The 12,210-nt window shown below is 40.8% G+C and overlaps 1 protein-coding gene across 1 annotated transcript; it reads left to right on the top strand.

Annotated features, from left to right (window-relative positions):
* The first annotated feature begins 1,375 nt into the window (after nt 1-1,375).
* vps29 (VPS29 retromer complex component) lies at nt 1,376-7,677 on the top strand. The gene is made up of 4 exons (XM_033043279.1): nt 1,376-1,474; nt 4,797-4,988; nt 5,615-5,850; nt 7,148-7,677. The coding sequence occupies exons 1-4, from the start codon at nt 1,472-1,474 to the stop codon at nt 7,263-7,265; spliced, it is 549 nt and encodes a 182-aa protein (XP_032899170.1). The 5' UTR covers nt 1,376-1,471; the 3' UTR covers nt 7,266-7,677.
* The last annotated feature ends 4,533 nt before the right edge of the window (nt 7,678-12,210 follow it).

The raw sequence follows: 12,210 nt of genomic DNA, 5'->3' as shown, positions 1-12,210 counted from the left end.
TGGCCCAATATGCCCTTGCCCGCATGGACAAGATGGGCCGAATGGCATGTTTCCATGTTCTATGCCTTTGTTCAATCATCTTTCTCATAATGCAGCATCTGGCTTTTGGATTAGTGTAGAGATACAACAGGGAGGCAGGCACGTATACCGCCCAGGGAATGCCGACCATCAATCATCCGTTCACATTAATTCTATGCTATTCTATTCCTTACAAATTAGGGGGCAATTTACAGAGGACAATTAGCATGCAAAATCGCAAGTCTTTGAAATATGGGAGTAAACCAGAGTACCTGGAGGAGACCCATGCGGTCACAGGGAGAAAGTGCAAACTCCACACACATTACCCAAGGTCAGGATCAAACCCAGGTCTCTGACGCTGTGAGGTAGTGGCTCTAGAGTTGCACCACTGTGCTGCCCTAAGTTTGCACTACTATATGTGCTTATGTTTATGGTGGCTACTCCAGTCCGTGCACCAAATCAATCAATTGCAATTTTTATGACCTTTGACATTTTTCTATTTTGAAGCTCGGGCATAAATTTCAAATTGATGAAAGCAACTGACAGTCTATTTCAAAAATTCTCTGTAACAAATTCATGGTTATAATCACCATAAAAGCTACTGCCAATGTGATCTTTGCCCTGCTGGGAAACCTTCCCTCCAACTGAGAAGGAAAATACCTCAGTTACATTGTCCATGTCAGTGGTACAATTACACAATAGACATTACCAATTCCCAGTCACTCCATTATCCTGCGACTACTGTGGGCAACTAGGCTTGAAGAAAGCCAAATCAAAGGTAAGTGTCGCAGGTGGGAAAGTATTAATTGTGCAGTTTTCCTTCCTTTCATTGTGCTATGATTTGAGCAATGAGAGAATGAAATGATTCTGACAGTGAACAAATGATGCGTGTACTATCATGAAAGACAGTTTAGGTTCAGTGAAAAGCTATGTTTTTCATGCTTGTCAAACATCAGATGTACCCTACAAACATGGATACAATCAGTTCAAACTCAAGTAAAATTGATAGAGCAATGGGGAAAATACAGAATGCAAAATATAGATATATTGACTTCAGGAATTGTGCATTACCTCAGAAAATTACTCAAATTACTAATTCTTCATTGAGTCTGAAGGAAGGGTCCCGACCCGAAATGCCACCTATCCAACTACTCCAGAGATGCTGCCTGATCTTATGCACTTTGTGTATTTTTCTGCAAACAGCATCTGCACTTCTTTGTATCTACTTATTAATTTCCCCGCTTGTGCACAATGAATCCTAGAGTTTCTGGAAGTACTGTTGGAATTGTGTGGTGTGTTTTGAATTTATAACTCAAAACGGTGGCTGTTCTAACTTTGGCCTGGTGGCAGCGCCGTCGGCACCCGCTCCTAAACCGCGACCGGATTGGCCGCGCCTTCGCTCGCTGCCGTGTCTTTTCATTGAAGAGCTGCTTCCCGTTCGGACGCTGGGAAAATGGTGAGTCCGTAGTCGGCCGGTCGATTGATTGATTGCGTTTTGTCCCCTCAGCTTAATAACGGATGTGCATAGAGTCTCTAACGTGTAGCTGGTGACGGAGCAGCAGGCTCCAGTGGTCGGGGTTGGTGACTCGGGGCCTGCAGTGGGCTTGGAATGGTCATGTGATGTCCATCAGCTGGAGGGAGGGACGGGGTTGAGGATGTTTGGACAGACCGTCCGGAAACATCTACTGTGTGTTTTAAGTGAGTCTGCACCAATGTTTATGGTTTATAATATCGTCCAGGAACCGCCTCTTCCATCTATGAAATGCCTAAATATCCTGAAATATTTGTATTCTATGCAGACAGAACAGAATAAGTGGCCATAATGTCAGGTGGAGACATAGAAAATAGGTGCAGGAGTAAGCCATTCGGCCCTTTGAGCCAGTATCGCCATTCAATATGATTATGATCATCCAGAATCAGTACCCCGTTCTGGCTTTCTCCCCATATCACTTGATTCCATTAGCCCTAAGAGGTAAATCCAACTCTCTTGAATACATCCAGCGAATTGGCCTCCACTGCCTTCTGTGGCAGAGAATTCCACAGATTCACAACTCTGGGTGAAAACGTTTTTTCTCATCTCAGTACTAAATGGCTGACCCCTTATTCTTAAACTGTGACCCCTGGTTCTGGACTCCCCCAACATCAGGAACATTTTTCCTGCTTCTAGCCTGTCCAATCCCTTAATAATTCTATTTGTTTCTCTCTATGTTCCCCTCTCATCCTAAATTCCAGTGAATATAAGTCCAGTCAATCCATTCTTTCATCATATATCAGTCCCACCATCCTGGGAATTAACCTGGTGAACCTATGCTGCACTCCCTCAGTAACAAGAATGTCCTTCCTCAAATTATGAGACCAAACTGCACACAATACTCCAGGTGTGATCTCACCAGGGCCCTTTAAAACTGCAGTAAGACCTCCTTGCTCCTATACTCAAATCCTCTTGGTATGAAGGCCAACATGCCATTTGCTTTCTTCACTGCCTGCTGTACCTGCATGCTTACTTTCAGTGACTGATGTACCAGGACACCCAGGTCTCGTTGCACCCCCCCCCCCCCTTTTCCTAATCTGACACCATTCTGATAATAGACACAAAATGCTGCAGTAACTCAGTGGGACAGGCAGCATCTCTGGAGAAAAGGAATGGGTGACGTTTCGGGTCGAGGCCCTTCTTCAGACTGGTTAGTGATAAGGGAAATGAGAGATATAGACGGTGATGTGGAGAGATAAAGAACAATGAATGAAAGATATGCACCCCTGCAAAGACTCTATCCCCTACTTCCAATTTATCCGTCCATGCCGCATGTCCGCCAAACATGAGGTGTTCGATACTAGAACATCTGAGATGTCCTCATTCTTTAGGGAACGGGGGTTCCCCTCTCCCATCATAGATGAGGCCTTCACTCGTGTCTCCTCGGTACCCCTTGCTCCCCCTCCCCTAGTCGCAACGGAGACAGAGTCCCCCTAGTCCTTGCCTTCCACTTCATCAGCCATTGCATACAACAAATAAGCCTCTGAAATTTCCTCCACCTCCAACGGGATCCCACCACCAGCCACATTTTTCCATCTCCACCCCTTTCCGCCTTCTGCTGAGACCGTTTCCACCGCAACTTATTCCTTCCCACCCAGACCAACCGCTCCCCAGGTACCTTCCCCTGCAACCGCAAAAGATGCGACACCTGTGCTATACCTCCTCCCACGACTCTGTCCAGGGACCTCAACAGTCCTTTCTGGTTAGGCAGAGGTTCACTTGCACCTCCTCCAACCTCATCTACTGTATCCGTTGTTCAAGATGTGGACTCTTATACATCGGTGAGATTAAACGCAGACACCTTCTTCAGACTGCTCAGACTTAGCAACTGTTATCTGTTTCCCCATGTCTTCAGATGTTCTTAATTTAGGAAATAGAGATAGCACCTTGTTTCCATAACTGTAACTGAAATTTCCATTGGTTTAGAATCTTATTTTAAGGCATGGTCTAGATTTTTGCCTGGACTATGCAGATCGGGTAAAATGTACACAGCCATATGGAATGAATACGAGTATGATTAATTGGCAATTTTGGCCATTGACACACTCTGAGCACCTTTTAACTGAGAGTTACTAATCTACAGACTAAACTAAAACCGAGCACATTGTTAAAAAAAAAAGGGCTGCCTTTTTATTTGGAAATCCTGCTTGTCAACCGTGAAAATTGGACAAATGTCATATTAAGAAACGAAACTACTTTTATCACAGCCGTTTGAGATTAGATGCCAAATCAAGATTCCTGATGCTAAAATTCTTGAGCCTGACCTGGCAACTATAAATGTTCTCACTGTAAAAGGATAACTATTACATTCAGCTCATGTGGTGTAATTGTCTGATGAACAAATCCTGACAAAGGTCTTTTGTGGAGTGCTGAAACTAGAAATGAATTTGTGTTGGCCTGCAGAAAGAGAGGAAATGGCTTAAACACAACATTAAAACTGCTAACTAGATATCCACGTTGATTAAAGTAAGCATGATGCAAAACTATTCACAAAGAAAATCGTGGGCCTGGCCTGTGGCAGATGTGAAATGTAAACTGCAGTAGTTTAATTTAGCTGAGGGATACAGAATGGATACAGGCCGTTTGGCAGACCAAGTCCACGGGACCATTGATCGGCCATTTGCAGAGTTCAATGTTATCCCATTTTCTCCATCCACTCCTTGCACACTCTGGGCAATTTTACTGCAGAAATTAACCTACACCCCTGCATGTCTGGGAGGTGGGAGGAATCCCATGTGGTCACAGGGAGAGCATGCAAACTCCACACCGACAGCTCCTGTGGTCAGAATCAAACCCGAGTGACTGGCGTTGTGAGGCAGTAGCTCTACCAGCTGCGCCACTGTGACATCCTCAGAAGTATTGGCTTCAAACATCTGTTTCCTAATCAAGTGTATGCAAGATATATTGTGTGATCTGTAAACATGAATTTCGAAGCATGTTTTTGTTAACAAAGAACTTGTGTCTGGCGGAACTATTTTTACTTTTATCCTCGAAATTGAGGGGATGAAAAGACTTGACCTTAATCTTTGCCAAATGGAGCCTTGTAAGCGCTGTGCGATTTATTCACTCTTTAGTTACTAACAAATTCTGAATTACATTCATGAAGCTATATATTCTGTTCATTATAACTATTTGACTGCTGATAAATGAAACTTTACAATAAAATCATAAGATATGGCATATATTTCTGTTAATTTGCATGTGCGGAATAGTTTATTAGCACTTTTATTTTCTGCTTTTCTCGCAGTTGGTGCTGGTACTGGGAGACCTTCACATTCCTCATCGCTGTAATACGTTGCCAGCCAAGTTCAAGAAGCTGTTGGTGCCGGGTAAGATCCAGCACATTTTGTGCACAGGCAATCTTTGCACCAAAGAGAGCTATGATTATCTTAAAACATTGGCTGGAGATGTCCATATTGTCAGAGGAGACTTTGATGAGGTAAGGGATACTGTTTTAAGGTTATGATTTTTGCTGCTGTAGAAATTAATTATCTCTGAACAATTAATTACATTAAATAGGAAGATAAATGTATCACATTGATAAATCAATTCAGTGTCTTGATATAATCTACTATATTAAACTCTTTTACTGAAGTACAATTGTGCCTATGCATAGTAAGAATTTTACTGAACTGTATGCAAGAAAGTAATTTTACTGTACTGAGGTACATGTGACAACCATTCTACTCATGCCCCCCAGTTTACCTTGCAGACATTAATTCTTGGTCTGTGAAAATATATATTTTTCTGTTGGTAGTTCACCAAATGTGTATTTGACCAAAGAAATATGGCAGTGAATCCTTTACTAATAACAGTGGATGATGTGGAGCAGGAGTAACATTCTTAGCATCTCTGCATGTTAATCAGTGTTGTTGTAGTTGTAAAGATCAGTTCTTGTGGGGCTGCAACTGTAAAGTTGATTTTAAAATCTATCTGAAGAAGGGTCCCGACCCGAAACTTCACCTATCCATTTTCTCCAGAGATGCTGCCTGACACCCTAAGTTATTGCAGCATTTTGTATCTAAGACTATTTTAAATATGTAACCGCTCTCATCTTAATTTCAGAATTTGAATTATCCTGAGCAGAAAGTGGTAACAGTGGGCCAATTCAAAATCGGACTGATCCATGGTCACCAGGTGATCCCATGGGGTGACATGACCAGCCTGGCTCTGCTACAACGGCAGCTCGATGTCGATATCCTAATATCTGGGCACACGCACAAGTTTGAGGCCTTTGAGCAGGAGAGCAAGTTCTATATCAACCCAGGTTCAGCCACAGGTGCTGGCAATGCACTGGAAGGGTAAGTACTCGGATATAGTATCAAATAGTGGCATTATGAAAATAATTATTTGGGGAAAATAATAATCACATGGCGCAGCGGTAGAGTTGATGCTTTACAGTGCCAGAGACCCGGGTTTGATCATGGCTATGGGTGCTGTCTGTACAGAGTTTGTACATTCTCCCTATGACCGCGTGGGTTTTCTCCAAGAACTTTGGTTTTTCATTCATAATTAATTTTCATTCATAATTTTTGTTTGCTGCTGTATGAAAGTTTTCAATATAGGCCATGAATTTTATCTCCATATTTTATTCCCAAACAAACATGAGGGCACTGTTCTCTTTTACAATATAATATTGCAAGGTGGCGTTTGGTCAATCGTGAATACCACAGGTGACGTTTCAGATCTGGACCCTTCTTCAGATTGGAGAAGTCTAAAGAAGGGTCCCATCTTTAATAAACCTGAAACATCGTTTATGCATGTTCTCCAGAGATGCTGCCAGACCCGCGGAGTTACACTAGCACTTTGTCTTGCTCAAGATTCCAGCATCTGCAGTTCCTTATGTATAATGAATACCATTTTTTTTTGTGTTGCTGAACTTTCTGCACACTAGAATAGTGAAACTCTGATTCAAAAACTCATAAGTTGACACCAAAGTCTGCTGGATCTGGTCGTACATCTTTGAATTGGAAGAGATGGATTAGTGCATTCAGTTAAAGTTCAGAAGATGCAACCAATAAAATGAGGAGCGGCACAGTTGGTAGAGCTGACGCCTCGCAATACCAGAGATTTGGGTTTAATCCCGACCCTGTGGTGTCTGGAATGTGCATTCTCCCTGTGACCACATGGGTTTCCTCCGGGTGCTCTTGTTTCCTCAAACATCCCAAAGACATGCGGGTTTATAAATTAATTGGCTTCTGCAAATTATCCCTAGGGAGTGAATGCAAAAATGGGATGAGAGAACTAGTGTGAATGGGTGATCAGTGGTCGGTAAGGACTTGATGGGCCCTAGGGCCTGTTTACAATCAAGCAATAAATATCTGTGGCACAGAATTGAATATAATGTCTGTTCATTTAAAAACAAGGTCAATAACGATTTCATATACATTAATGGTACAAAGCTGAAAATTTAATATTGGATTTAGTATTCATTTGTTTATAACATGCAAAGTACAAAAAGGCACAAAATGTCTTTGTGAAGTTCAACACAAAGTTATTTTTTAGTTTCCAGAGAGGTTTGCTACTAATAACTTTTGTGTATTGCTTGCCATAGAGAAAAAGTATAGAGACTAACTAGTTTTATACTCTCTCTTCCAGAAATATCATCCCTTCATTCGTATTAATGGACATTCAGGCATCCACAGTAGTCACTTATGTTTATCAGCTGATCTCTGATGATGTAAAAGTAGAACGGATTGAATACAAAAAATCCTAAACTTTTGCCACAACTGCTTTTTTATAATTTCATTCCTTCTTTCCTTTTCAATTTCTATCCCCCTTTTGATCGTCATGTCTTCAAATGTATAATATATGTAAATTGTAAGTTTAATTTCCACCTAAACTAGCTAACTATTCCAGCAATATGAAAGGAACTTTATTGCACGGACTGATATAAGAGTAGTTTACAATCTTGCGGAAGAAAGTGCCACATTCTTGAATTACTGAGGGTTTTCAATCCTGTAAATATTTCATTTTGTTAATGGTGTAGTATATCATGTAATTAATATGCATGAAATTCTGAGCCATTTTTGTTTATTTCTGCTTTCTGAAGCCCTGCTGGTCTATGTAAAGTGCTGGTCCATCATCCACAAACACAAATAAATGTTCTTTCAAGCCCTTGATGTTAACCGTTTTCTGTTTTGCTGAAGAAAATGGATAGTAATGCAATTGTATGTGTGTGCATTTCTCAATCATTCTGTGACAATTACAACATCAATATTCTAGGATTTTTCTTCATTAGCTCCTGGTTAATCCATGTGTTAGATTCTGGTTCAACTAATTCGATTATGGATTTGTTTAAATGAGTGTATAAGTAACTGAATCTACTTTTCTAAACTAAATTGATCTGGTTCTTGACAAAGTTACCTTTAAAGTTTCAACACTAGAACTTAGAAACAGCTAGTTCTGCTATTTCTTTATTTCATAACACAAATTGATATATGGATAAAACACAATTGGCAAATCAGAGAATTTGTATTGTGTGAGGTGAACTGGTTATAACATGATTTGTATCAGGAACAGGGATGGCACAGCAATAGAATTGCTGCCTTGCAGCGCCAGAGACCCAGGTTCAATCCTGACTATGGGTGATGTCTATATGGAATTTGTATTCTCCCCGGTTTCTCTGATTTCTTTGGTTTCCTCCTACACTCCAAAGACGTACAGGTTTGTAGGTAAATTGACTTGGTATAAGTGTAAATTGTCCCCAGTGTATGTGGGATAGTGTTAATATGCGGGGATCGCTGGTTGGTGTGGACTCAGTGGGCCTAAGGGCCTGTTTCTCCGCTGTATCTCCAAAACTAATCTAAAATAACCAGAGAACCACTTAAAAGTCACCAGAGAAAAATCTGTCTTGCGGGTGTGTGGGGAAACGTCTACGGTGTTTCCAAGTAACCTTCCTGCGGTAATCAGACACAATTGTCTCTAAGAAAACAGTCGATTAGTTTTACTGTGGGTGGCCATTGAAGTTGTCCAGCAATGGCTTCTATTGACACGTGTGCAATGTAACAGCATTTAATATTTTAAAGTTGCAGTAACAAAAATAAGCTTGTGGCTATTAAAAACACTTATTCTTTTAAAATCATGTGGGAGAGAGAACGTTCTTATTGTCAGCCTGAATATCTCTAGCCTAACCTCTTCCACTTCTCACCTCACTGACACAATCATTTCTTTAACATGAGGTTTCTTGGGGACACAGCTATCACACTGGCAGAACTGCCTGTATTCCAAATGATCCTAGTTACTGATTTTTGGTTGAAGAAATACTAGTAGAGTAGACTGAAAATATTAAAGTATATATTTTCATTTTGCTTTTGCTGATAACTTCCTCTGAAGGCATTAACTGTACTTTGAATGTACTTGATCCTGGAACAGATAAATTATCATAACTAAGAACACACTCTTAGAGATTAAGTAATAATCAACAGAAAATGTATTTTGAAATTGCTCCTGAAAGTAAGCCTGTAGCAGAGATTGGTTGTTTAGAAGGAGAACTTTAAAATATACTAAATCCAGATATTACAACGGGAATGCATAATAAGCATGGAATCAGTGTCAAGTGCACAGAAACCTTTATTTTATATTTTAAGACATGGATATAGCATTTAAATCGTGAAATGACTATCAAAATCTATAAACTTGGAAAAACCCGCTGCAAGACATGAGCAACACCACTGGTTACACCTAATATAGTTCTTCAATTAGCTTACGATGCTTATCTGACCTATACTTAGATTTACAATTCATTGGAAAAGTGATTAGAAACTTACAATTCAGTTGTTTAGTACTGTAAAGTCTTAAATATTTCTAATCGGCTTCAAACTTGTGTTCTAATAATTCTACGTAAAACAGCTGTTTCTATTAAAATATGGTGGCAGAGTTTTGAGGTAATACGTTGGAAACTTGCATAATTTCGTTGTTCATCCTTCGATCCATAGAATCATTATTCTGACATGACACGTAGAATAAATGATTATTTCCCTTGATCTTTTGCAGATAGTTTAGAGTGGGTAGTAATGACTAATTAAATATTGCAGTTTTAAATTTTGAAAAACTAAGTTACATACATTCAAGTTGCGTATAATGAAGATATGATATTTAGACCACTTAAAAGGAATAAATAGATTACAAGAATTAAAAACTGGGGCTGTGAACTTGACGAAATGGTGATTGGTAATGATATCAACTACGACCAATGAAAGGAAAGTGTGTTAAATAAACTTTGTAATTTTCTAGAGACGTGTGGACGCTGGAATCTGGAGCTAAACAACCAACTGCCTCACAGCAACAGACCTGGGTTCGATCTTGATCTCGGGTGCTGTCTGTGCAGAGTTTGCATGTTCTTGTGACTGCGTGGGTTTCCTCTGGGTACTCCGGTTTCCTCCCACATCCCAAAGACGTGCAAGTTTGTAGGTTAATTGGCTGCTGTAAATTGTCCCTAGTTCAAGAGTTCCCAACCTGGTGTAAATTCATAATTTCACCTACCCAGGGGGTAAATTTGTTGATTCTGCATTTGTACATCTGTTCATCATTAGTTGTTCATAAATAAGTGAAATAACATTGTTATGTGCAATTAAAGTTGCCAGGGGTAAACGGGACGAGAAAGGTTGGGAACCGCTGCCCTAGTGTGTAGGGAGTGGGTGCGGACGTGGGATAATGTTGAACTCATGTGAACAGGTGATCGATAGTCGGCGTGAGCTGAAGAGCCCGTTTCCATGCTGCATCTCTAAACTAAAGTAAACTCGGTAGGTCATGAAGCATCTGTGGGAGGAGGGGGTATTGTGGACATTTTAGATTGAAGCCCTACATCGAGACTGAGAGTGGAAAGGGAAGATGGCCGTTATAAAGAGGAGAGAGGGAGAGGTGAGACGGGACAGTAGGTGACCAACTTTTGGGGAGGGGGGAAAATGTTATAGTACATAATTTTAAGATCATTACAATTGTGAGTTATCTTACAATCTTTTAAAACACATCAATATCAGTTGACAATTTTGCTAGTGATTGGGAAAAATTACCATTTACTTTTGGAAAAATTAAATGTGTTCCTGTTTGACCACTCCTCTTCCCCCATTGCTCCCCTTACAATTAGAAGTCCAACTGAATGATACATCTGGAGTATTGTGTGCAGTTTTGGTCCCCTAATTTGAGGAAGGACATTCTTGCTATTGAGGGAGTGCAGCGTAGGTTTACAAGGTTAATTCCCGGGATGGCGAGAATGGAGCAGCTGGGCTTGTACACTCTGGAGTTTAGAAGGATGAGGGTATCTCATTGAAACGTATAAAATTGTTAAGGGCTTGGACACGCTAGAGGCAGGAAACATGTTCCCGATGTTGGGGGAGTCCAGAACCAGGGGCCAGTTTAAGAATAAGAAGTAAGCCATTTAGAACGGAGACGAGGAAACACTTTTTCTCAGAGTGGTGAGTATGTGGAATTCTCTGCCTCTGTAGACACTGTACTGTTCTATGTTAAAATAAAACACTTGACCAAAGTATATCAGAAATTTAGAGCAACATCAACATATAATCAGCTTCATTTTGCTTACAAACACCAGCTAAATAAATACTTTGGGCAAGGTGTGAAAGAAAAATCTCAAATTATTCTTCAAATTTTGATATAAAAACCATAAAGCTATCAAGTAGCTGACATCTACATGACCATGAGGACAATTGTCCAGGTATGATCTGTCCACAAGATGTGGGCCAAATCCAACCCCGCCAATTACTACCCCAATAGTCTTCTCTCAATCCTTAGCAAAGTGATAATTGAAGGTGCTGTCAAACAGCACTTGCTTCACCACAACTGCATCACAGAAGCTCATTTTGGGATCTGTCAAAGTCAATTAGTTCCTGACCTCACGACAGTTTTGGTCCAAACATGGACAAATGAGCTGAATTCCAGATGTGAAGTTCAATGGTACTTTATTGTCACAGGTACCTGGGTAGAGTGAAATTATTATTTTTTGCATACAGTCCAGTAATAATTTTACTATACACTAGGCACAATCATAGTTCAGTACAAGAGTGTAAAATGGTCAAATACACTGAGGCAGTGTACAAGAGTTGCCACGTTTCCAGCACCATCTTGCATCCTTCATGTGTGAATAAGTGAGAAATTAGAATTGCGCCGCTCACATCAAGGCACCATCCGGCTAACTTGGAAGCAAGGAGAATCGGGTGGTTAGAATCATACCTAGCACAAAGGAAGATAGCCGTGGTGTTTGGAGACCAATCATCTAATGCCCCTGTCCCACTTAGGAAACCTGAACGGAAACCTCTGGAAGCTTTGCGCCCCACCCAAGGTTTCTGTGCGGTTCCCGGAGGTTTTTGTCAGTCTCCCGAATGAAGAAGCGGAAACCACTTTCGACCATTGGGGAGACTGACAAAAACCTCCGGGAACCGCACGGAAACCTTGGGTGGGGTGCAAAGTCTCCAGAGGTTTCCATTCAGGTTTCCTAAGTAGGACAGGGGCATCAGTCACAGGATATCTCCACAGGAGATCCTTAAGGTAATGTCCTAGTCCAAACTATCTTCAGCTGCTTCATCAGTAACTTTCCTTTAGTTATAAGGTCAGAAGTAGGAATGTTTGCTGATGATCACACAATGTTCAGCACCATTCTTGACCCCTCAAATAATGAAACAGTCCACAATCCCACAGACCTGCAG

This window comes from Amblyraja radiata, chromosome 25 (genome assembly GCF_010909765.2).
Source record: "Amblyraja radiata isolate CabotCenter1 chromosome 25, sAmbRad1.1.pri, whole genome shotgun sequence".
Classification (NCBI taxonomy): Eukaryota; Metazoa; Chordata; class Chondrichthyes; order Rajiformes; family Rajidae; genus Amblyraja; species Amblyraja radiata.
This window is presented reverse-complemented; position numbering and strand designations above follow the sequence as displayed.

Bases quoted from the DNA above. Each gene is read 5' to 3' on its own strand.
- vps29 (XM_033043279.1), top strand. The intron at 4,989-5,614 runs GTAAGGGATACT...TCTTAATTTCAG, and splicing joins TCAGAGGAGACTTTGATGAG to AATTTGAATTATCCTGAGCA. The intron at 5,851-7,147 runs GTAAGTACTCGG...TCTCTCTTCCAG, and splicing joins GCTGGCAATGCACTGGAAGG to AAATATCATCCCTTCATTCG.